General features: G+C 42.8%; 2 protein-coding genes across 3 annotated transcripts in view; one reads left to right on the forward strand and one right to left on the reverse strand.

Annotated features, from left to right (window-relative positions):
- LOC134483121 (uncharacterized) overlaps window positions 1–27,271 on the forward strand; it is a 43,986-nt gene that overhangs the window by 5,636 nt on the left and 11,079 nt on the right. The window contains exon 2 of one of the 2 annotated variants that reach the window (XM_087596277.1): window positions 15,062–15,220. The exons of the other annotated variant lie outside the window; for it this stretch is intronic. The gene's annotated coding sequence lies outside the window, so the exon portion shown is untranslated. The remainder of the gene's footprint in view (window positions 1–15,061; window positions 15,221–27,271) is intronic. 2 annotated transcript variants of the gene reach the window in all.
- Window positions 5,804–25,511, reverse strand: LOC147999286 (disks large homolog 5-like). The gene is made up of 6 exons (XM_087596457.1): window positions 25,458–25,511; window positions 24,187–24,253; window positions 9,158–9,317; window positions 7,814–7,957; window positions 7,019–7,181; window positions 5,804–6,305 (listed from the first exon to the last, which is right to left on the reverse strand). Exons 2-6 carry the CDS (start codon window positions 24,251–24,253, stop codon window positions 6,276–6,278), a joined length of 564 nt encoding a protein of 187 aa, XP_087452583.1. The 5' UTR covers window positions 25,458–25,511; the 3' UTR covers window positions 5,804–6,275.

Here is a 27,271-nt window from a genome sequence, read left to right on the forward strand (position 1 = left end):
ACAAGCATTTATTAGGTGAAACACTCAGGCCCATAAAAATAAGTAAATAAAATATATGATTAACAGACACTGTGATTCAGGAAGTTCTTAGTGACTTTGGTTATCATTTCTCTCTCTTGAAGACCTGTCTTCCTCATGCTCAGCCTCCCTGGCTTCTAGGACATTTCCTAGCTCTGTGGAGCATGAAGTACTCAACACCATAAGCCAAGCATTCCAAAGCCATCTGCACCTTCACTGCTACACCTTCTCCATGGCTGTGTCTAAAGGGAGAGACTTGGAATCCCACAGATGCAAGGCCAAACCTGTTGGGCTATGTGAGCCCAGCCACCCAATAGTCAGATCTACTCCTGTCCTTGGCTATGGCATGAGGCTCTTAAGACAAATTAATTTGAAGGATCTCAACAGCTATGCTGTTAGACCTCTCATTGCTCTGCTGACCTACAAGCTCCTTTACTGGCTCAAATTCACACCCGAACTCCTCTCCTGCCTCAGCCACCATCAGCTCTTCTACTCCTCTCCACCTGTGCTCTGAATAATCCACACTAAGGTGGACGTTAACCTCTTGTGGACCTCCAGACGTATGCTTGTGATTACTCTTCATTGGCTGTTTTGTATGGGTAGGCGGATTCTTCTAGTCTCATGCAGAACACTGCTCACACATTTTGGATCTTACAACACCCTCTTGATTGAGAATCCTGACTAATGACTGACTGAGCCTTCCATGCCTGAAGTCACCCTCTGTCTCCAGTCCAAGATGAGAATCCCCACACTAACCCCATGGTGTCCAGTTTCATCTCAGAAGCTAGACTCTGCACTACCGAATATCATTTGGATCTCGGCCTCTAATTCTCTGTTAAATCGTTCCTCTCTTCTTTAAAACAAATTCATTTTGTTGTTTGTTTTTTGAGACAGGGTTTCTCGGTTTGGCCCTGGCTATTCTGACATGCTCTCTGTAGATCAGACTTGTCAGGAAGCAAGATATCTGCCTGCCTCGGCCTCTTAAGCACTGGGATTACTGGATTGTGCCAGCATGTTTAATTAAAAATTAATTAGTGGCAGTGCATGTTGGCACATGCCTTTAATTCCATGCGTTGGGAGGTAGAGGCATTGTGAGTTCCAGGACAGCCAGGGCTATAAATTAACACCTTGTCTCAAAGAAAACAAGCCAAAAATGAAACAAAAATGTTGCAATATGGACTTAGGTATGTAACTGAGTCTGTTCTTGAACTCTGAATCCTCCCACTTTCACTCAGGTGCTAACCAGCAGGCTTCTGTCTTGACTTTCACTGCGCACTCAGGGCTGCCAGGACTGTTACCTCTCCCAGTGTAACTCCTGACTCTCTCATCAGCATCATCACAAAACTCCTGCTAAGAATTAAGGAAACCTGAATTCTAAGGAACAGTCGGAGCTCCAGTATTTCCAAAGCTCACTCTAATACAGATGGATCCTATGCTGCAGTAAAATGGTCACAGCTGGAGGTCTTAATTCCAGGACTTGGGACAGAGGGGTTGGAGGATCTTGAATTCAGGGTTGGTTTTACCTTACAGTGTTGGTTAAAGCAGGTTTGTGCTGCTACAAGATACCCTGTCTCAAAACTATACCAAACACACCTAAAATGAGACAGAGGAGTTTGAGTGGGCACAGATGGGAAAGCTGGGCACTTTGTGGCTAAGCCACCTGCTGCCAGCACCAAAGTCCATGCACAACCCCGATTCTGAGCTGCGTCTGGGACCCTGCTCAGGAGAATGCACCAAAGTAGCTCAGATCCAGGGCTTTTGGTCTAAAAGGAATTCAGGCAGTCACTCTTTGGATGCCAGTTCTCCAGCTCAACTGCCTGTCAGCCCAAGATCTGGTCTTAGTCATGGCTTGGCACCCCTAAATTCCTCCCAGCTGTGCTCTGAACTCACCCTGTGCCCCATTCTGATGAATCTGCCATTCTCCATGGGAGTAGCCTCAAGAAGTCCCTCACATCTGAAGCACCACTCTGAGTGCACTAAATACTGCAGGGGAGGGGCGTGGCCAGCAGAGCACCCACCTCTTTCAGCTGTAGAACATTTAGCTCTAGAGTGAGCACTGCTGTGCATTGTGGAACTTAAGCAGTATCCCAGCCTTGGCCTGGGAAGAGCCGTTGACACCCACACTTGCTGGAGTGACATTGTCTCCTGAGGATAGAGTCAGATCAGGAGCAGCAACTGATGTTCACGAGAGACAAACTTTCTTCACCACCTGCCCATGCTGGCCCTAGGATCTGGGCTTTTTGGGTGACATGAGTGCTGAGCCCCCCAGGTAGATGGGTTTTCAGGGGTCAGGTGGTAATTGTCACCAAAGGTATCCACAAGGATAAGTCATACTGTACTAATTCCTATATTAGATCCCTTCTCACGGGTCACAGATGCCGTGCTGGGTCCTATGTGGACCCAGGTTCCTGCGCACTTTTGAGGAGACTGGTCAGGGCGCAGGCTTCATGACATTTTGTTTGAATTATTTTTGGGGAATTTTATTTTTACTGTTGGGGACAAAGCTAGGGCTGCCATGTGCTGGGTAAAGGCTTTGCCACAGCTGTAGATCATCCCTAATTATAAACTCCTTAATTCTACCAATCCTGAACTTTCTAGATCCCTCACATGATGCAACCTTTGGGGGATTCCTCACATAGAATCATGGGGTGGATTGTATCCCAAAGAGAGAAATTTTCTCCAGTGTCTGCCTGTGGCTGTGGTGATGAGAGTGCTGACCAATGGATGGCAGGGCCCATGTGAAACCCTTTTGGTTTCCACTTGAGTGGAATCTTCACCATGCCTTTTTTTTTTTTTCTTGAAACACAGGTTGCCCTGGAACTTACAGTCTTCCATCACTCTGACTCACTTTCCGATGATTGGGCTCACAGGCTTAAATTACTATGCCCATCTATGTTTTCTTTTGTATTTATAAATCTTCTAAAAGCCAGAAGGATCTAGAATTTAAAATTTTGCGGTCCAAGGCATTTCCAACAGGGGATTCTTGACGTAGGAATATCCGGACCAGTTTTTATTGTGTGGGTACTTCATTCCCATAACAGCTTATGCTTGACAAAGAGTTCCAAGGTGTGGTGTCACTGGGCATCAGGCGGTGTCCCAAATAGCAGCACTGAGTCAGGTTGTAATTTAGGCTGGAGAAACTTACTAGGACCCTGGTAATCCTAGCACCCTGGGGCCTTAGCTGTCCTTAATCAGATCTGACTATGAATCAACTGCTCTTGAGGGTGGATTGGAATTCTAGTCACTGTGAGGCAGGAGCATTAGTATCCTACAGACACTCTGGGCTCCATAGGAAGATCCTGTTTCAATAGTAAAAGTGGTCACCTGTGAGTTCTTACTGTCTTCCCTGAGGCCTTCCTGCTGGAGTTAGAATAGCTGTCTCACCAAGTTGAAGTAGAGGGCAGAATGTTGGTGCCTTCTATAATGAGGACTAGTGACAGATAGTCTATGGAAATTCTAGAAAGATCTACAGGTATTTATGTCCTGTGCATGGGAATTGCTGGCTTCCCTGTGTCCTTTGCCTTTAATTTGCAGTCCACGGTGCACCTGGGAATGTCCCAAAACCAGGCTGCACACAGGACTTGTCCCATGATTCTCACTTGCACCCAGTGCCTGCCTGATTGTCATAAGTCTGACAGAGCCACTGTATGCTCACCTGACACCTGCAGAGAGCACTATATGGGGCCCTACCATCCGCACACTGCCCATCAGTGTCTACAATGTCCCTATATGGCACTGAGATGATCTAAGCTGCTTCCGGCCTATGTGCTGCATCAGAATCTGACCATTCCTAATTTCCTCCTCTCACACCCACACTAGAAGCCCTGTACCCACACTAGCCCCAGCTGGCCTGTTGCCTACTGACATCTCATGGACTCTGTCCCAATCCCCTGCCCTGCCCTGCCCTGCCACAATCCCCTGCCCTGCCCTGCCCTGCCCTGCCCTGCCCTGCCCTCACTCAGCTGACAATGTGGACATCTCAAGACAGTCACTGGACAATGGCTGACACACTGTCTGGAGACTGGAAATGTTTCTCGATCTTGGAGAGGAAAGAAGGACCCTCCAACTACACTGAACTCTAAGGAAGTTTATTCAGGTGAGGGATGACAGGGACTGTTTTGTCTCACGTCACACATGTCAGTAGAAAATATCCTAGGTATTGGATGGCGCTGTTATCATTAACAGAACAAAGCCCATAGTGTTGGGAAGGATAATAAATTATGAGTAGGATTAGAAAACCCCAAGCCTCTTCCAGGTCCTAAGAGGGCAAAAAATACCACCAAACACAGCATTAATGTGGTAGGTGAGTTAAATCTAGTTACTAGATTCTAGTGTGATAACTATGACCCTTTTTGTGTCATGCTCAGCTTATAATGACTAGAGGACCTAAGCTTGAGAGTCACCAATGCCTCTCCCTTGCTTCTCCAGCTGCTGAGCATTGAAAAGCCCTAATGAGACAGCATCTGTTTGCAGACATACTGGATTATTCTTTTGCACTTTATCTCTCGGAGTCACCTCCACTCTCAGTAAGTCAGTTTAATTCCATAAATTGGAAATGAGTCACGTGGAAAATATACTTTCTCAATACAATCACAGATTTCCACGTAAAAGGTGAAACATGAACTGTCCCACCTAAGTTCTGGGCTTGCACAGACCTGCTCTGCAAAAGAAACATGTGGTCACAGCTGCAGTCTGCATTCAGTATGGGTGGTCTTGAGGTCCTCCCTAAACTGCATAGATTAAGATAATTATCTTGCTTTCTATCAAAAGAATTCATTATGCCAAGTTGGCCTGTAGAAGGAGGCTAGTCTCTTCTGTATTTTATCAGATGTGCTTAATGTATATAATCATCGATAGTAAGTGAAAGATCTGTTTGGAATTGAAATAGAGTGATGCTGGAGAATGATTCTGAATGCACAATGAGCAGTGGAGGCACCAGAGCCCGGTGTGGATGCCTAGCAGGCTGCCACATTGAGCAGGCACCGCTAAACCACCTGTACATACACATCTCCTGAGATCTCTCTCCTTAATTGAAGGTGATCGTGTCCATCTAGTATAGCACATGCCCTGGAAGGACAAAAGCTACCTACAGGAGCTGTGGTGATGACTCCCAGGTTAGAGCATCTGCTGCTCTCTCAGAAGAACCACATGGTCCCTAACAATCATCTACAATGGGGAATGCTATTCCCTCTTTTGGATCATGAGGGAAATGCACTCAGGAGTGGCCCAGACATACATTTGAAAAAAAAAGATCCATTGAGTTAAAAGATAAAAATAAATATAATCAGCAACAATAAAAAACACAGCATATGAATGATCAAGTGAAACTGCACCTATAAAAACCTATTTCCCAAAATGACGTTGATGGTCATTATCTTTGTGGTTTAATACTAATGCTGTATTGTAAGAAAAACTGAGGCACATGGTTCTCGATTAGGATTATTCTATATTCCTTTGTGAAAGTTGTCATTTTTTCTGCAGCTCTACAGGCATGAGTGTGTGTTACTCAATATCTGGTGCACACAGTCAATAAGGAATGTGTGTTGTAGACTGATATAGACTAGGATGAGCAGAATACATGACAGCATGGATACAGTATGTCAGTGATTACATCATAAAGTGTGTGTCCATAAAAAAAGTCACATTATCCACACAAAAGACACTATCACCCTGTGTACCCCTTGGTGGCTTTGAATTCACTGGACCATGCAAAGATCCATATCTAGCTGTCAGTTCTAAATCTACAGGAGGGGAAAGGACCCTTGAATAAGATGGTCTTAAGAGTCAAGAGTTACAAATCAATTTTTATTCATAAGGAATACAATTTACAAAAAACAGGCATAAAATGAACAACTAAAATTGTATAAAAAATGAAAAACAGTAACAAGAATATATAACTATGAAATAACAAAAAGAAAACTTCAATGAAAATCATAACCAAAAACATTTCTTAACAGCATTTTCTTAATGAACATTTAGAAACACAGTTGTAGTGCTGTTTCTCCTCTAGGACGTGAGATGTCAAGGCATTCCCCTCAGTTGTCTCTCAAATGGTGTTGTCGGTATGAGAAAGGAGAAAGACCTCAATGAGACAGGCTGGCATACGGATACATAAATTTAGGGTCTCTATACATTGAGGAAATTATCTGAGAAGAAGAATATTCCCCCAAAAAGTCTTTGACTGTGAGGATTGTCGTCACAGGGAAATCCTGAGAGAGAAACTCATTCCTCAGGGGGCTGTCTTCCTGGGATCCGTCCTATGCCATGTCTCCTGCAGTTCCTGAGACCTGGGAGGAGAAGGCAGCTATTAAGACACTGATTTGTTGGGGACATGCATACCAGCTGTCAAGTTGCTGCCTTCTGTCCCCTCAGCTGCATTGGACAGACAGCACTGATCTTTCACTGAAATCATTGCTGATATCTCTGCAGGCTGGGAACATCACCAGCAACCCTCACAGTACTGTGGGAGAACAAGCTGCTCCTCAGACTCTACCAGTGCAAACCAAGAATGGGGAAATGGGGAGAGACCTAATTGGGGTGCAGGAAGAAAGGAGAAGGCCACATGATACCCAGAGCAAAGCCAATGACCAGGACTCATTTGCCATTTGCACTTGGTTCTTATCCCTACAAAGTGCTTCCAACCATCACATGGCCCCTGCATGACCTTTGTCACACAACCAAGAACTCATTCAAAACTCTTCATAGCATCCAATCTGTGATAGGGAGATGCAGTCATGTGATATGTTATTCCTCTGTCACCATTTCTGGACTGCAGTTTCAGAAAGGGCAGAGAAGTATAATTGCCCATAATTCAGTTTCTGAGGAGTGGTTAACATCCCAGAATACTTGTGCATAGACAGAGCAATGAATAACTCTATCACATGAGGTGGGTGACTGACTGGGTGTGGGGAGATTAGAAAGGTGATAGGGGAAGCAAAGATGTATCCAATAGGCAAATGGTGTCAGACATTGTCAATCTGACTCAGCTGCTTGTTCCTACCACATTTTGCTGGGTCTGGAGGTTGCTGGTCTTCTCCTGTTCGTCTTCATCCTTCGGGTTCAACTCAAACAAATATCGCTGTACCTCCTTGCACTCCTGCTTCAATGTGACCAACTTCTTCTTCATACATGCCTGGTCCATCAGGAGCCGGCTGTGCAGGTTGCTGGAAACACACTCTGCATAGTAAGATCCTGAAGCCTCTTCCTCCCATTCCAACTGCCAAATCCCACAAACTCCACCAGGACCCAGATACCCATAAAGACTTCATAGAATATATCTCCATACATGTAAGGCTGCTGCACAAACAACAAACGGCTAATCCAGGGAAGAATAAATTGTTTCTGTGATCCAAGCACAAATAAGAGTCCATTTCTGTCCAAAAGAACAAGGGATCTTCAACTATCCATGTGAGCCCAATGCATTGGGGCAACATCAATTAGTAGGCAGCAAATAACCACAAGAGGACAGTAGAACCAAGGGAGGTCATGCTAACCATGTGGTCCACACATTGCGCTTTGTTAAACCTGGTATGACCCCAGAGCCGCAGGTTGGCCTAATAACACTCTGATGCCTGAATCAGTGTAGTTCTATCCAGAGCCTTCTAAAGATGCATAGACACTGTGGTGATAAGTAACAGTCTCTTATGGAACTGAATCTGAGTCCAAAAGACCCACGGCACAGTGATATTTAAACAGCAGAAGACATGGACCCAGAGCTGCAGGCTCTCCAGTCCAGAACAAAGAGAGGCAGACATGGCCATTCCCCAAGTGATGGGCCCTTCTGACCAGTACTTACCGATAGAAGTTAATCTCCTTCTTGAGCTCCTGAAATTTCTCACGATGTTCAATGTTCTTTGTGTCTAAGTTGTGCAGTAATGACATGACCTCTTTCTCCTTTATCTTCAAGTTTTCATAAAATGGATTTGGCCTGAAGTAGGGGCTGGCCCCAGGAAGATAGAACCCAATGAACATCAAGGTTTAAGATTATATGAACTCAGGCTGTGTCCTGTACTAGCCCAGCCCTGGAAGGACACTTTCTGAATTCTACATATTTGGATCTTCTTCAGATTCAGAAACTTGGAATTGTGTGCCCAGGATAACAGAAGCTAAGCACCCAGATAAAGGGTTCCCTGGCTCACTTTTTTCAATCAGGAGAGCTGGATCTGCATTCAAACCTGTTATGATGTCAAGAGCCTAGGCCACAGAGCTTACCCAAACACACACACACACACACACACACACACACACACACACACACACACACACACATCCAGAAACCTCTGATTTCATTTTTCCTGTTTTGAGAAGTGGAATGCTACAAGCCGAATAACTAATATTCTAGAGGCAGACAGTACACATAATTCTGGAGATGAGACCAGATATTGCCACAAACTTATAATCTGCCCAAGGCATACAAATGTATAGACAAATGTGACCACACAGGCAAAGAACTTTACTGTTGAAAGTGGGGCTTCCAAAATAAAGCACTTACACCTCCATGAAACTATTATACAGGTAAATCCTGAGGTCAAAAAACAGACCCCTAAATTCCAAGTGTGCAGGGACATAGAAACATATAAAAGTTGTGCATATGCATGCAGACCTGTGCACACACAGACACACAAACTGGGACACACCCACAAGAAAAGAAAAGTAAACAGACTCAGAGAATGAGAAAGAGAGACAAATATGGAAAGAGCACAATGAGAATCAGTAGAAATGCATGCACCATTACTGTCTCAGAGTGTAAGGCACACAGACAAGAAGAACAGGCCTGAGCCTCAGGCCTTCTAGTTAAGCATTGATATGAACAATGTGGGACCTGTCACCTACGGCTGCTACCAGGAGATGATAGCATTCAGTCCCCTCCTAGCAAGTACAAACACTCTCCACAAACTCACAGCACCTAGAACCTTGCAAAGCTGCCACCTGTCAAGGGCTTTCCAATTGTACACTGGGAACTCATGCTCCAGGGACTTTTTCCCTGAAATCTTCACTCAGATCACAAGTTCAGATTTTCAACAGGCGGAATCAGAGAGTCCATTTCCAAACTCACTCCTCAGTAAGGGTCAGGTTCTGAATCTCCTCTCTATGGGAGATGAGGTTTAGAACAAGGTCGTTTGTTTGGAGCAATGCACACCTCTTGCTCATGGATCCACCTGTCACATAAAGGAGGCGATCTGTCAGCTCATTTCTCTCCTTGGTAGTTAGCTCCAGTTCTCTATTCAGCCTCTCCTCTTCCTCGTTGGCCTGCACCTTGTTTAGGACATTTTCAGGGGATGACGTCTGTCTGCAGGCCTCTGTAGGTAGAAGAACACAAGTGAACCCGCATGGGGCGAATGCATAGAGCATACACAGACCACAGTGAGGTCAAACAGGAGAACATGCTTGGAAGCCAGTGTCACTGCAAGGAGTTTGGTCTATGTGTAAGAGGCCTCCTAAGTGGATCACAGTTCCCCCACTACTATATAGAGACCAAGAGATGTAAGCAGCCAGGTGTTCCCTATGCCCGCCCACACAGGCCAATAGGATACAGGCTCTTTCTCTACCTGCTCCGTATAGTTTGGCTACTGTAGAAAAATATCTGCCACACAGAACCTCTAATATATGAAGGTAAGATTGGCCCCGTCAGCCAGAGGTAGTCAGAGGAGTTCTAAGAATATAAGGTCATGGCCAGGAGCACAATTCTCTCCCTCTTACTACTGTTAGATAGTCACTGAATTTAAAGAAGCAATGAAAGTGAAGTACATTGATGCCCTGTTTAATTCAGAAAAGTTGTACCCTCCATGACTACTTATGGTGTTATTATATCAATTTAACACACCGAATGCACTGTAAAAGTAAAGACTAGAAGTTCACCCAATAATAGCATAGGCATTGCCATATCCTCCATGTGGTTATGGAGAAACTAATGATGTGAAAACCTTGACTTTCAGGAATTGTGATAATCATGGAATTCAATATCTGTGGAGATGTTCCAGTGGTTGTGGCCCATTACTAAAAAGGCCAGCGGAAGACCCCCACACACACCCCTGAGAGGAAGCTCAACATACACTGCCCAGAACTTACTCCACATTCCCCATGTCCTGTGTCCATCATTACCTTTAGGTTTCGTTTGCTTCACTCTAGACTCTTCTCTATCAACATCAACTCTCCCAAAGTGCCTACAAAGACGGGCAAACATGTCTGTGGATATATCCTTTGGACACTAAGAGAAAAAGAAGGGAATTGGTTGTCACAACGATCCTGGTGACATCACAGGGATTCCAAGGTCTCTCTAGGAGACAATAGAATGTCCACGAAGGGACGGCTGATGTCATGGAGAACAGACTTTGCCTCCCTGCTAATGTTCTGCCTGTACTGAGCAAAAGCTGATGTGCCCTTTTCAGGAGACTTCCCTGTGGCATAGCCACTGAGCACCACATGCTTCCAAAGCCAAATTTGGCTCTAGGCTTGATTGGAAAAACCTAAGTCATTGCTATGTATCTAAATGAGTGCTTCCTCCCCAATCCCTGCACAGAAATGTTTCATCCTACATCAAATTCTCCTCAGTCAGCAATATTACCCATTAAAGATTACTGAGAAATCACACCAGTTCCTATAAGTAGCCAAAGATGTCTCATGTCTCATCATGTGCAGGTGCATGAAATCACACCCAGAAATAGCCTGTAGGCTAGGTTGTAATGTGGGTGTGTGTTATAGGTACAACCTGAAGCTTTGTGCTTAACATTTGACAGTTGCCACCAGATTCCTTAGGAGAAAGAATTGCATTCATTATGGTCCTGGCAACAATGTGGTGATCTGTTAGCAGAGGAAACTCAAATATTGGATCTACCAGAGAATGCACCCTCAGGCTGAGTGTGGGGCTCTCCTCTTTGCACTTAAGTTACCAAAGCAGGATTGCATACAGGCCTCTCTAAGCTATAACGTGTGATTTCATCTGAAAAATAAAATAGTCAGCAGATGTGGGGGGGTATGCAGCCAAAGGAGTAGGACAAGCCTAGAGATATAACTCAGTGGACAGAGTAAGAAACAAGCATCTTCACTCCTGTTTCATGGATCACCCCACAAAACACAAAAGCATCTATCATACTAAAAAAAAAAAAAAAACCAAGTTATTTTATTGAATGCATACACTAATACTGTTTACAGTATTAGTAGCAAAGCTCAGATTTTGGGGCAAGATCCATGACTTGAACTATCTTCCGGACAATATATAAAGCAATAAATAAATAAATAAATAAATAAATAAGAAAAAAAACAGAAAAATAAAAAACACAAGAAGCACAAGCCTCTCATGTGACGTTACAGAAGAGTGATCCAGTGGTCACTTCTGACCAGGCCATTTTAGCTATGACAGTGCATAGTGACCCTTAATTTGATGGGTCCTATATAAAGCTTTGTGCAATATTGTCATTTTAACAAACCTCATCCAGAACATACATAACGACACAGGATATGATTGCCATGTCCTTGCTGTGTATCAAGTTATTTTTCTGTGTCCTTGATTGTCAGGCATATTACAGCAACAATCTGAGATTGCTGGTAGACTTGGAAGAAATTGGATATGAAAGATCCCCATTTATATATCAGTACAGCCATTTCTTAAGAATGAGAATCTTTAAGCTGGCCCTCGCTTAGACCCTTGACATTAGACAATAGACCAGAAAGTACAGAAAGCACATTCCCACCCACTCTCTAGGAAGCTGCCTGACCATAAGAACAGAGGGTATAGAACATATCTACTGCAGGGCAATTACAAGACAGGAAACATCTGGGAAGCTGACTGACCACTATAGAAGTGAGATATCCTTGGTACTGAATGCAGCTGTGCTATAGGCTGACATAGCTATAGCCTTGTCCTGGGAACTCCAGAAGAGAAACACCTGCCAAGACAGATATCATGGTCCTTGTCCTGGAAACCCCAGGATAAGAAAACATATATCAAGTCAGACGTCCTTGGTACTGAAATAGCTACATTGATGTGGTTAAGGCCTTATCCTAGGAATTCCAGGCCGAGAAACATCTGCCTAGATATCCTTGGCACCAAAATAGCTGAGCTAAGGAAACTGTGTGATCGTAAATGACTGTTTAAGCTGTACATTTCTGTTGTTCGAGGCTCCTCACATCCCTCCTGCGTGAGGACTGTGTGGAGCCCCAGTGCATTGGTATCCCAAAGTAAACCTCTTGTTTTTACATCAAGACTGAGTCCTGTGTGTTCATGGGGTGGTGATTGTCCTCAGGACTGGAGCGAGAGTCTCCTCTGTCTGAGGGTCTTTCAGATAAAGCTATAGTTGTGGGTTACACACCTCAATTCTCATTGGCTAATGCTGTCCTCACAGTCCTTGGAGGCCCCTTTGTAAGACTACCTGTTGGAAAGTGGAAGCAGCTTTATTTGAGCTCAAAGTGAACCTGACGAGCAACGTAGAGAACAAGATGAGGTAATTGAGAACCTGTCTAAAACCAGCACAGAAACCCACCCTCCATTCAAAGCATCATCTTGAATTTTTACCATTCTCTGCCAACCAGTCTTTCATTCAGGAAAGGTAGAAAAGAACTGGAAATGATCTTTGTATTATAAGGACCTTGATCGCTCTTTCCTTAGGTCCACATTAAGAACAAATGAATTGGGTATCACCATCTGAACAACTTAGTATCACCTACTCAGCATTTCTAGCCTAATACTGTGCCTATGGCAATCTCAAGCTTACCTGAGTGTTGCTGTCCCAGCAAGAAGAATGAAGAACTGAGGTCAAACCCCAGTGAACCTTTCAAGGGGTTAGAAGAAAGCCATCAGAGATACTGCACTTCTTTGTCCTTAGCTTAAATCAAGATGATACAACGTGAATCTATTGGGCTATTCAACCATACATCTTCCTCACAACCCCACCTATCTGAGTTCATTGCTTGGCAGAATTCATGCCCCACCATCCTAGATATTTCTTGATTCATTGCTGCCAAGGGCCAGGTTTCCTGAGTTTTGTTTTTTATAGAATTGGGTGTAGTCAATCATAGTTGCCCTCTGTAAGAAATGACAAATATCTATAATAACTGACCACACTGTACTTGTGTTTACAAGTACAGTAGTGGAAAATTCAGCATAACTGAGGAGTGGGAAATCACCACTGTGTCCTGGCCTTTCTCTGCCCATATCCCAGCTCACAGGCAGCTGGGGCAAACCTTGAGTTCCTCTGTAGAAACAGAGTGAGGTTGAATGGACACTGAGCAGGCAGAGCAACACAGCTGAGGCAACTCAATTCCAGCAACAAATGCATTATTTGTTTCCCATCTTAACAGCTCCTTTTGAGGACTTGTCCCCACACCTAGCTTAAACACAGCAATTTTCATACATGCCCGCCTGCTATTTCATATTGTTGCTGTAATACGCCTCCACATCATAGATTTCAAAAAAATATATACCTAACACTGAAAAGGGTGATGCTTGTCAACAGCTAGTGCGTTGGGGGCCCAGGTACGGTCACAAATAACCAGGACACAGGGGATGCAGAGCTAAGGCAGATGCAACTGCATGCAGCTGCATGTTTATTAACCCTTATACAGGCATGAATATGCATTACCTCACTTTACCTTTTGGCAAGATATAATAAGATCGTTATTCCCATGATACCAGGAACGACTGAATCAAGACTAGGCTAAGAAGTGAGACTAAGCAAAGGCTTCTCCTTAAAATATCTGTATAGCAAATCACCCCTCTTCCTAGTATCACAATATACTTGTCATAACCCAGAGAGCATGAGAGCCGCTTCCACAAAAAAGGGACACAGTACAGCATAGTGTAAGGTAAAGTGAGAAAAACATTTTCTTCTCAAGGGCAGCATTGCAGCCCCTGCTTGCATCTCTCAGCCGTCTTTCCTTGATCCTGTCAGGGAAGTGTCTCTCAGTGACTCCACAATTTCTTTCTCTGTTCTTTTGTTTTAAAAGTAACACTCTCTATAACATAGCTAAATGTCCTTGAAGGGGTTTAATCATGCAAAAAGAAAGCAATATAATATATAAAGTATGCAACCTTTAATGAGTGTATCTATTTTCTTAGGGGTATTTTTCAGATACCTTCCCAGATCTGGATTTAACTTTGGTAATTGTTATCTGTCTACAAAATCAACAATATCGAATAAATATTCCAGTTTTCTGGCATAAAATCCTCGGGAGTAAGAACTAATGATTTTGGAATTTGCTCAGTGTCTATTGTAATGTCCCTCATTTCATTTCTGATTTTTAATTCATGTATTGTCTCTCTTGTGCATTGTTAGTTTGAGGAAGGGGTTGTTTCTCTTGTGGTTCTTCTCAAAAAAAAAAAAAAGAGGAAGAAAAGACAGCTCTTGCTTTCCTTGACTTTGTATTTTTCTCTTTGTTTCTAAAGGCTTGATTTCAACCCTGAGTTTATTGCCCTTCATCAGATCCTACCAGACTCTCTATGGGATGAGGCTTTGCCTCACTTGGTAACAGCAGCATGGAATAAATGAAGCTTCTGCTGATCTCTGTTGTGGTGTTGCACATCACAATCTCACCAAAAATCATGCATAGCCTGGTTTTAGGCTCTATTAAAGCAGCCCAGTATTTCAGTGTTCCCTGCAAGGTGCCATGGAACAGTAGTAACATAATTCTGCATGCACATCGACAGGTTTCTCCACAGTCTTCTGGGTCATTTGATAATAATTTATAGTGAGTTCATGGATGAACACACACACACACACACACACACACACACACACACACACTTTACTGACATGGTGCATATTCTTTGCACACCAAAAATAAAGTGAGCATTACTGAAAATGCACCAATAGTGCAATCGATGGAGGGAGCTGTGGGGAAGCTGGGGCTTAGAGTTACTTAAAAGACCGATGCAGATTCTCCTTCTATTGGAGGAGAAACTTGATAGACAATGTGGTTCTTTATTTTCTTTCTCTAGAGCACACAGGACTAGGGTGGCAGCTAGGGCTTTAAGTGTGTTTGGCAGGTACTGTAGCACTGAATTAAATCCTAGGGCTGGAACCCTATTAATCGTCTACAACAATTACAGGGCAGGCTGGATGACGACACTCAGCTGACAATGTGGACATCTCAAGACAGTCACTGGACAATGGCTGACACACTTGTCTGAAGACTGGAAATGTTTCTCGATCTTGGAGAGGAAAGAAGGACCCTCCACCTACACTGTCCTCTAAGCAAGTTTATTCAGGTGAGGGATGACAGGGACTGTTTTGTCTCATGTCACACATGTCAGTAGTAAATATCCTAGGTATTGGATGCCGCTGTTAGCATTAACAGAACAAAGCCCATAGTGTTGGGAAGGATAATAAATTATGAGTAGGATTAGAAAACCCCAAGCCTCTTCCAGGTTCTAGGAGAGCAAAAAAAAAAAAAAAAAAAAAATACCACGAAATACAGCATTAATGTGATAGTTTGGTTAATCTAGTTACTAGTTTCTATTGTGATACCTATTGTCAGTGCCTGCGCTGACAGTGTGTGAATATTGGGTGTAGGTTTGTGGGGTTGAAAGAAAACACGTACACGGGTCACCCCTTTTTAGCGAGTGCCACCAAGGCTTTACTGAGATCTCCTTATATACCAGAGGCAAAAGCTGTGGAAAAACAACAAGGCAGGTGAAAATCCCCAACCAGGAAAATAGGACAAGTCTGTGTGGTGAAAGTTCCAGCCCAATCAGGGGCATAAACAGCTTCTTAAAAACAAGAAGCAGGAAAGCTCAGTGGGGAGGAAGGGTGCCATGGAAAATCCCAGCCCCAAATCAGGGGCTAAGAGCAGCTGTCAAAGGTGTAAACAATTTCTTGCTATAGCAGGCTGAAAGGCTCAGCGAGGGGGGAGGGAAACACCAAGGTAGGGCCCAACAGGAGCCTTCACTGGTGGCTCTAATGTTTCACTTTCCTATGCCAACTGGCCTCCACACTGATTCTAGCACCATAATGATTTCAAGTCTTCCTCCTAAAGAATTTTGTGGCAACCATTGAATGCTAAGCACAAGGCTTCATGAGTGTTCCCCTAACACACACCCATGTTGCAACCTTCCATGCAGGCTATTTCTTGATGTGATTTCAAGCACCTGTACATAATAAGACAGGAGAACATTTTGACTGCATATTCAAACTGGTATTATTTCTCAGGAATTTTTAATGGCTAATATTGGTGAAGGAGGATAATTTGAGTTAGGATGAGACATTTTTGGGCAGGATTTGGAAGGAACCATTCATTTAGATGCATAGGAATTACTAAGGTTTTTATAATCAAGCCTTGAGGAAAATTTGGCTTTGGAAGCAGGAGATGCTCAGTGCCTCTGCCCCGGGAAAGTCTCCTGGAAAGGGCACCTCTGCTTATGCTCAGTACAGGGAGAACATTAGCAGGAAGGCAAAGTCTGTTCCCCATGACATCAGCTGTCCCTTCTTGGACATTCTATTGTCTCCTAGAGAGATCTTGGCATCCTCTGCTATGTCACCAATGTTGTAGTGACAACCAGTGCCCTAGTTTGTCTCAGTCTGAGTCTGGCAGATACATCCTAAGACATGTTTTCCAGTCTTAGAAGTGTTTTGGGAGGGGGGATGTCGATTGTGGAGAGACTAGGGTGAAGGAGTCTGACCTTTCGTCTCAAAGAAATGATGGACAAAGAAAGTGGTTCTGGGGAATGTGGAGTAAGTTCTGGGCAGTGTCTTTTGAGCTTTCTGTGGAGGCAGGGGGAGGGATGGTGGGGGTCCTGCAAGCTTAAGCTGACCTTTCTAGCAATTGGCCACAACAACTGGAGCATCTGCAAAGGAATTGAATTTCCATGAATATCACAATTCCTGAAAGTCATGGATTTCAGAACATTAATTTTCCCATCCCCAAAGAAAGGATATGGTAAGGCCAATGCTACTATTCTGTGAACTTCTGGCCTTTACTTTTAAAGTTGATTTGTGGCTTGTTTTTTGTTTGTTCATTTATTTATTTAGTTGGTAATATTATTTATTGCCAAAGTCAAACATCTGGGTTACATCCTGGGACCCACATGACAGAAGGAGAGAAATGGCTCCTGAAAGTTGTTTGGTCATGTGCTGCACACACACCCACACACACACACTTACACACACACACTCACACACACACACAGACACTCACACTCATACACACACAAACTTTAAAGCAATAGTAATTTTTCTTAGAGTCTGATATAATTGGTTCTAATACAAGGACAGCCTGAGTGTAGTTACTATATAATTAAATAGTACTCATGCTCTCAGGCAAAGAGTTTAAAGTTTATAGGTACCTAATAAACTAGCATTGGGACATATGAAGAACATTTAAATGTTCAGCAGAAATACAAAGAATAGCTAATTTAATTTATTAAAAGTGAAAGCTTATACAATTCTGAAGGTTTTTATGCTGGTTTTATTATACATGTAATTATGAAAAGAAAACGTACATACTTGATCAATGAAATGGGGAAGATTGATTTAATGAACAGAAAAATGGATGGTACTTCAAAATTTCCATGATTACATATTAACTATTTAATTCCCTCCACAATAGCAAGAAACGGACATTATTATTTATGCGACATTACAGATACATAAACCGAGAAAATATTGTTTGGCCTGATTTTCTGAGCTTCCTTAAAGATATAGTTAATTGACAGAACTGTGCTTTAAAATTAGGGTCCATATTCTTCTGTTTTAAATGTGTGACACTTTTCTCTTTTTTTCTCCATCTTTATTAAATTGGGTATTTCTTATTTACATTTCAATTGTTATTACCTTTCTGGGTTTCCAGGCAAACATCCCCCTAACCCCCCCTCCCCTTCTCTATGGGTGTTCCCCTCCCCATCCTCCTCCCATTACCGCCCTCCCCCCCCCAACAATCCCTTTCACTGGGGTTCAGTCTTGGCAGGACCAAGGCCTCCCTTTTATTTCTAGTGGGTGCTGCTCTCCCTGCTCCGTGGGAAGTGGATGGGGGGAAGGCCCGGGCCTGAGGTGAGTTGGAACTGGGGTAGAAAGGCATAGGGCCTCCTAGGTGAGAATGTCAAACCACCACTGCTGCTGCAGCCACCATGGAGAAGCCCTTGTTCCTGCTGCAGGGAGGAGAGTCTGGTGCCCACAAGATGGCTGAAGGGGAGCTGAGAGTGGACAGCTTCATCACCCGCCTGCTGGAGGCATGAGGGTATCGTCCGGGAAAAATTGTGCAGATGACTGAAGCAGAAGTCCGAGGGCTGTGTATCACGTCTCGTGAAATCTTTCTTAGCCAGCCAACAGCTGTGAACACAGGTTTCTTTTGGAGAGCAGGCCTGTGCAGGCCCAGAACCTAGGTGGGACAGTTCAAGCTACCCTTTTTCCATGGCCAATCTCAGATCATATTCAGAAAGTATTTCTTGGGCTAAAGAGATGGCTTAGTGGTTAAGAGCACTGACAGCTCTTCCAGAGGTCCTGAGTTCAAATCCCAGCAACCCCATGGTGGCTCACAACCATCTGTAATGAGATATGATGCCCTCTTCTGGTGTGTCTGAAGACAGTCACGGTGTACTTGTATATAATAAATAAATAAATAAATCTTAAAAAAAAAAAGAGAGAGTATTTCTTCCAGGTGATGGATTTCCAATTTATGGAATTGAACTAACTTACTGATGGTGGAAGTTACAGAGAGTTAAAGTACAGAAGGAATAATCCAGAATGTCCACCAACAGTTGCTGTCACACCAGGACTTTTAAAAGCTCAGCTGCTAGAGAAGCAATGTAGTCTTTGGTTATTCTCAAGCTTAGGTCTTCTAGTCATTATAAGCTGACCATGACACAAAAAGAGTCATCTATATCAAAATAGAGAATAGTAACTAGATTCACAACACACTATCACATTACTACTGTATTTGAGGTTCTCAGTTAATATCTAAGAACCTGGAAGAGGCCTGGGTCTTGCTACACATACTTATAATTTATGTCCCCATTGTCAGCTGAGATTCTTCATGCAGCCTGGGGTCAAGGAGGTCATCCCACAAAGCACAAAACACCCATCTCAGATAAACATGTATGGTTTATTGAATCCAAAACATCCATGAATTTCAGGACACAATTAAATGTTGAAACCTAAGGATAATAGATATAGAAGAGAATTAAGATTTCTAGTTCATAGATCCAGTAAACACCTTCAACAAATCATAGCAGCAAACTTTCATAAGGTAAAGAAAGAAAAGGCCATAAAGGTACAACAAGCCTACAGAACATCAAACTACTTGTACCAGAAAAATTCCTCCATTCACATAATAATTAAAACGCTAAATGCACAGATCAAGAAAGAACATTAAAAGGGGTAAGGTATAAATATCTAGTAACAAATAAATTCAGACATATCTGAATTACACCAGACTTCTCAACAGAGATTCTAAAAGTCAGAAAATCTTGGGCAGATGTAACGCAGACACAGGCTCCTATATCCAGCATAATCATCAATCACCATAAAAGGAGGAACCAGGATATTTCATGACAAAACCAAATTTAAAGAATTCTTTTCTGTAAGAAAGCACAACAGAGGCTAATAGGAGGAAAACTCCATGACAATGAACTAAACTATACCCAAGAAAAACCAAGAAATTAATCTTCTCTCAATAATTTAAAAAAAGAGAAGCACACAAACATAATTTCACATATAACCAGAAAAAGAAGAGAATGCAGCAAACATTGGCTTTAATATCTGAACAGATCTTCTTTCCCTAATCCCCAAGCTCCCAGGGGCCAAACTGCCAGCCAAACTGTATGCAAGGATGCTCTATGGTTCAAGGTGAGGCCTGTAGCCCCACCAAAGGCAGATCCTAGAGGTGTGAGGTGGGAATGGATATGTGTGGGTGGGGGAGCACTGTCACATAGGCAAAGCTGAGCAGAAATGGGATGTAAATTTGAAGAGGGGAGTCTGGAAAGCAGGACAACAGTTGAAATGTAAATAAATAAAATAACCAATTAATAAAAAATAGCCAAAAATAAAATAACAAGTAAAAAGGTAAATGAAAATTAAACCAAACCAACCAAACAAACAAACAAAAACCCCTGTAGTGGATTGGCCTAATGCTGCTTGTATTTTAATGCTAATTTGTGGAACTCAGGACTGGTTAACCCCAAATAACTGACCCTGTTCCCAGTTAACTGTGATTATAAAGAAGCCAACAGCCAACAGCTGCACAGCAGAGAGATGGGGGAGGGGAGTTTCTGAGGGCTTTGCTAGAGAGGATCATGAGGAGGGAAGAAGGAGGAAGAAGCTGCCATAGAATAAAGGAAGAACGTGTGTGATGGAGAGGAGAGAGGAAGAGGACAGCAGCCATGGTTAAGGGAGAGGAGAGCCTGGTCCTGAGGGCTGTCCCAGTGGAACAAAGAGCAGCCAAGATGCTACACAGCCAGTAAGAGTTGAGCGTTATTGTTTGGAAAGTAGATCTGATACCATGGAGGGCAGGCAACTGCACAGCTACTGGGCTGACTAATGCACACTAAAATAAATTTAACAAAATATGTATAACCAGTAAGACAGCTCTGTAGAGGATCCTAAAAGGAATACTTTAGTTTGAAGGGAAGGACAAAATACCAGAGAACACAGGGGATAAATTAATAATACTAGGAAAGTTAATCAAAGAAGACTGGGAAAACCACAAAAATTAACAAAATGACAAAATTTAATACATAGGTTTAAATAATAATTACATATCACTAAACTCAATATCTAGGGTGGTGGGGCATGAATTCTGCCATGGTCTGAACTCAGAAAGGTGGGGTTGGGAGAAACATGTCTGGTTAAATAGTCCATCCACATTGTGTCAATGTGATTTAATCTAAGGACAAAGAAGTGGAGCATCTCTCATGGCTTTCTTCTAACCCCTTGAAAGGATCACTGGGGTGTGGCCTCAGTACTTCATACTTCTTGCTGGGTCAGCGAAACTCAGGGAAGCTTGAGATTGTCATAGCACAGTATTAGGCTAGATATACTGAGTAGATGATACTAAGTTGTTCAGTTGGTGATACCCATTTGCATGTGTTCTTAATGTGGACCTAAGGAAAGAGAGATCAAGGTCCTTAGAATAGAAGGAACATTCCCAGTCCTTTTCTACCATTCCAGACTGAAAGGCTGGTAGGGAGAAAGTGGGAAATAATAAAGAATTAATAGATGATGCTTTGAATGAAGGGTTGGTTTCTGTGCTGGTTTTAGACAGGGTCTCACGTATCCATGTTGCCCTCTCCCTGGCTGGCCCGGTTCACTTTGAAGTCAGTGCTTCCATTTCCAATAGACAGTCTTACAAGAGGGGCCTCCGAGGTCTCTAGGACAGCATTAGCCATTGACAGTTGAGGTGTGCAACCCACAGCTATAGTTTTAGCCACTTTGTTCCATGTCTACCAGCTATTTCAGATTGTTGCTGTTCTATGCCTGACAATCAAGGACACAGAAAAATAACCTGATAGAGAGCAAGGACATGGTGATCACATCCTTGCCTCTGCTGTATGTTCTGGATGAGGTTTGTTAAAATTCCAATATTGCAAAAAGCTTTATATAGGGCCCATCACATTAAGGGTCACTGTGCACTGTTTCATCTAAAATGGCCTAATCAGAACTGACCGCCAGACAACACTTCCTGCGAAGTTCCTATGAGAAGCTTAAGTTTTTTGTGTTTTTTCTTCTTCCTTCCTTTCTTTCTTTCCTTCTTTCTTTCCTTCTTTCTTTCCTTCTTTCTTTCTCTCTTTATTTCTTTCTTTCTTTCGCTTTATAGGTTTAGAGGAATGTATTTTGGGCCACGGATCTGCCCCTAGTATCTTAGCTATGGATGTGATCAATCAGTGTTAGTGTGTGCATTCAATAAAATGTCCATTTTTGACTAAGGTAGATGCTTCTGTGTTTTGTGGGGTGACCCATTGTCAATGTCTAGTGAGTTGGGGCCCTGGGTATGGTCGCATACCCCAGGACACAGGGGGTGCAGAGCAAAGGCAGAAGAAACTGTACGCAGTTGCAAGCTTTATTAATCCTTATTAAGCTAAGAATATGCATTACTACAATTTTCATTGTGTCAAGATACCATAAGATCATTATTCCCAGGATACCAGGAACAATGAGGGAAGATTAAACAAAGAAAGACGAATAAACAAAAGCTTCTTCTAAAAATATTCATATAAAAATCACCTTTCTTATTATAATCAAAATATACTCACCATTACCAAGAGAGCTTTAGAACCACTTCCACAGAAACGGGACACAGCAGAACATAATTTAAGGCCAAGTGAGAAAAACATTTTCTTCTCCAGGGCGGCATTCCAGGCCCTACTTGAATCTGTCACCAGGCCTTTCTTGACCCTGCCTTGGAGCTGCATCTCTATGTCTTAACAATTCCTTCTTTTTTCTTTGTTTTAAAGTAACACTTTACATAACATAGCTAAAGGTCCTTGTAGTGGTTTAGTCAGGTAAAAATAAAGCAACATAATACATAATGTACATAAGATTATGGCAAAACTAGCTCCTCCCATGCTATGGAAAATCCTTTGAAGCCAAGCCTTGGGATCTAATCCTGTCAATTGATTAGCCAATAATTTCGCTATTTCCATAGGGGTAGTATCTTCTAGCTGTTTACCAAAAGACATTCGAACATCATATTTCAAGGCATTAATTACTTTTGAAGCACTTTCAATACACTCTAAATAGGCTTGAATTAACTTCCAATCATGTTCTGTGTCATTATCCATATATTTACTAACAGAAAAGTAGTAGGATTTCATCATGATAAGCATTATAAGCCCGATAACTGGCATTGGCCGCAGCAGAAGAAACCATGAGTAAAACACACATTGCTAAGAATAAGTGCTCAGCAGTAAAGGACTTTCCTGAAGGGGACAAAATTATTCCTTTCAGTGCTTAATCGCTTCACCTTACCCCATATAGGTAATAGGGTTGTCACTACACGGATCCTTATCCATTGTTGTTTGTGGACACTAAGAGGAGCCAGGGCCTCAGTAATGGAGGACACCTCCTCATCTCCTGAGAACATCCATCAGGAGAAAATGTAGCTGGTTTAACTGGATTCCTTTGAGGGTAGGGAGCAGTTCTTATTATTCTGTGCTTGGATCCATCTCCCAGGTAACCAGAATAGTCTCCCATCCTGTAATGAGACAAAACCCTCTCCCCTATATACAATGATGTCCCTTCCTGCCATTCAGCATCCCGGGCAATTTTTATCCATACTGTCTGTTCCATGCCTTCTGGGGGGAAGTTCAACAAAGTGTCTATCGGCTCTTGATATAACTTCACCTTGTGGTAAATTAAGAAAATTAATAACGTATAATGCTTGTGCCAATATAGCTCTGGGACTGGTCTGCAAACTCCTTCAGGTTGCATAAGGCCATCTCTTTTCCCCCTTTTTAATTTTATAATTTGTCATTTCAGGGTATGGTGAATTCTTTCAACAAAAGCTTGTCCTTGTGTATTGTGTTCTGTACCAGTAATATGTACAATATGATATCGTTGACAAAATTGTTTATATTGATAAGAAATATATGTTGGTCCATTATCAATTTTAATTTTAGAGGGCAGTCCCATAACAGCAAAAGTTTCCAATAGATGCTGTATAACATGAGCAGTGCGTACTCCTGGCAATGGTGTAGCCCACACAAATTTTGAAAAATTATCTATGCTTACATCTATATGTGAAAGGCGACCAAACTCAGAAATATGGGTTCCATCCATCTGCCACGATGTATTAAGTTGCATCCTTCTGGGATTAATTTGAGATGGAACACATTTTATACGTGAAGACTGACACATAGGACAATTAGCAATAATTTGTTTGGCTTGAGAATAGGGAAGCTTATATTTAATATGTAAATATCCTGTATTGGCATGATTATGACTGTGTTCTTCTGGGGTAGCAAATGCCACTAATTGATCTACCATAGGATTGCCAAGTGTTAAAGATTCTGGAAATTTTGAATGTGATCTAGTATGTGTAATGAATATTCTAGAGTTTCATAATAACAATAGTCCTTTAATATGTGAGAATAACATTTAATATATGCTTAGATGTAGAAACAACAGCAGTCGCAATATTCTGTACTACTCCTACAACATAAGCGGACTCAGCTATAATATTTTTACATCATGAGTAAAATCCTGGAATACATTAATTACCGCTAATAATTCATTTTGTTGTACTGACCCAAAAGAAGATTCTTGTCCCCAAAATTAATCTTTGGTCCAATAAGCCATCTTGGTGTTAGAGCCATCTGTAAACACAGTAAACGGTGATGGTAATGGATCAACAGAAATTAGTGTATTTATCAAACTTTTTTTTGTTTTTTAAAGCAATCCCACAATTTACTATGGGGAGGATGAAATTCAATATTTCCAGTGTAAGAAATCATGGCTAATTGAAAAACCTCAGACATCTGCATTAAATATTCCCCTTTATCTTTGCTTAATGGGAAAACAATAGCAGCACAATCATATCCCCACAGAGTAACAGGTCTTTGTATGCCTTGCTGAATAATTAAAGAAATTTGTTCCTCATTATTTGTTAATGTTTGGTTAAAGTTTTATTTAATATAAACCCATTCTAAAGGCAACACATCCTGAGCGAAAGCGCCTGTAGGATATTCAAGAGTATTTAAACATATAATTTAATAACTCTATCTGGATCAATACGTGCCAAATATGCATCTTTCCATTTTCAGAAAAGATACCCTTGCATGCCTTCATATAAGCATTAATATCCCCAGCCTCCTTTATAGGTAATAATGCTCTCCTGTACTCTTCATTAGCATTTTCAAAAGCAAGCATTTGCAGCAGTTGTCCTCCAGCTTCCTCTCCTACCATTGTTCTTTCCAATGTTAATTTTAATATACATAAAAACTTAATATATGGTTCATAGAAAGCTACTACCTTTTTCAACCAACCAGTATCATCCTTTATAATAAGTCGGTTGGGCCACACCTTGAATCGATGCTGGCCTAATTATAGGAAAAGAAAAGGCAGGTGAATTCGTCATTATCATCGTGTGAATCTAATGGTCAACATGCCATCCTCGGGAAACGACTTAGAAAAACCTGCTTCAGGCAATGGTGCAGAGGGCAAAACTTTTACTTACGTTTTGTCTTAATGAAGCTCTAGCTTCTTGTTCTGTATTCGTTATTACCCTGTCTGCATTCATGGCCTTGAACACAGTAAAAATTACAGCCCAAAGAGACCAGAAATTGGAATCTTTTTGCTCTGCCTGACAGCCTTTTTCACCTTAACTTTCACTTTGACCCAGATATCAGAATCCCTGGAACCCTCGTCAGGGAACCATGGAGTTTACTCTTGCTGTCTCTAAACACTTTTCTAAACCAGACTGATAGACATGAATTCCCTGCACTCTTAAAGATGCTTAAGCATAGCGAGATGAAGAGAAGATTTATCTTGTCCCATTTCCTTGTAATAAATTGTACTTACCTTATCTGACTGTCCAGACTTACCTTCAGGGACCCAGTTCCAGTGCCATAGGTCGACGTCTTGGGTGTTGGGAACCCTGCATTCCTTTCTGTGTTTCCCGATGCTCAGTGGCCATGACACTCCAGCATGCTTTGAAATGAACCAGTCCGCCGACACCACCACCACCACCACCACCACCACCACCACCACCACCACTACCACCAATTTGGTTTTGTAAATAAAGTTTTATTGACATCGCCATACTCAGCATTTACATCCTGTTCAGTGCTGCTTCTGGCTGCAGCTGCAGGGCTTAGGAGCCACAGAGCCCTGTAGGCTCCCAGAGCTGAGAGCATTGACCTTTGCCTTGTTTGTGAAAGAGGTGACTGACCCCTGTGCTCGAGGTGGCCTTTCCGTGCCCTTTAACCCATAGCATAGGTCTCTGTGCCATCCTGTCCCTTTGCTATGATGTGCACTTCCTGGTACATTTCCGTTAGCTCTTGACATTTCCAGAGCATTGGGTCTTGCAAATTGAATTTGCATGGCACCAGGAATAGACCTGATAGCAGGGTGTGGGACACTCCCTATGGGGAACCCTGCCCAGGGGCATAAGCTTACTTTTCCAGTCAACTCCCTGAACAGTGAGCCTTTGTGGGACAAGGTACTTCACGACATGACTTGACCTCTCTGCAGTGCACCCAATCCCTGCTTGGCTCAGATGTCCCCCAGAGAGGTTGTGTGAGTGTCCCCAGTAGAGGCAGCACTCTGTGTGGTGGCATTGACATGGCATCCAGGAAAGTCAAAACCAGAGGGACATGTCGGGCAGTTGGAAGCAGATGTCTGCATCCATGGAGAGAAGGATGGACTAGACACTCCTACAGGGGGTGAGCTGAGAAGCACTTCCTTGGCTTTTTCACAGCAGTGTAGGCTGCATGCCATGCTGTGTACCCATGCTGTGCTGAAGCCCCAGGCTTTGAGTCTCCCACAGCTGCTGTGTCCTGGGTCCAGGGTGGGATTAAGCAGACTTCAGCAGGAGAAAGGTGAAAACCCTGGTTGCAGGGTGGGGATGGCACAGTCATAACACTCCTGCACATGAGGCACCTGACTTAGAGCCGTATAGCAGCTGTGACAAACCAGCTCTGGTGACACTCATCTGCAATGCCAGGCCATGGGGGGTAGAGGCAGTAGGATCAGTTGTTTAATTATCCTTGGCTACAAGGCAAGTTCGAGGCCAGCCTGGGCAACTTTGTCTATGAAAATAAGACAAAACTAGGTCTTGACTCTGAGCATCACTGCCTGTACCTGGCATGGTTGCCCCACCCCAGGGAAGAAACCCCTCTGTCCAGAGGCCATAACTGCAGGAGACTCCCTGGCCAAGTGTCTATACAGCGCCCTGTTTGACTGGTCTGTGCTGAGGACCAACCACGCTCTCCTCAACAGGAAGGACATGGGAGAGGCTGTTTCTGTGAGGTCCCGGGCCCTGAGATGGCCAAGAATAAACCCTGTCCTTGGGAAAGCCATGGAGACTAGGAACCCAGGGGATCTCTGCAAACACCAGGGCTGGCAGAGAACTCTGATCCTCTACAGCAGCTGCTCTCAATCTGTGGGTTCTACATCAGAGCTCCTGCACACCAGACATTTACATTACAGTTCCTCACAGTAACAAAGTGACACTCATGAAGTAGCTCTCCAATAAGTTTATGTTGGGATGACAACGACATGAGGAACTGAAATAAAGAGTCACAGTGTTAGGAAGGGTAAGAACCGCCATTCTATAGGAACCCAGGCATCTGCACTCGGTGTCTGGAAGTGTGATAGGCTAGACTTCACCCTCA

Source organism: Rattus norvegicus, chromosome 19 (genome assembly GCF_021556685.1).
Source record: "Rattus norvegicus strain SHRSP/BbbUtx chromosome 19, alternate assembly SHRSP_T2T, whole genome shotgun sequence".
Taxonomy (NCBI): domain Eukaryota; kingdom Metazoa; phylum Chordata; class Mammalia; order Rodentia; family Muridae; genus Rattus; species Rattus norvegicus.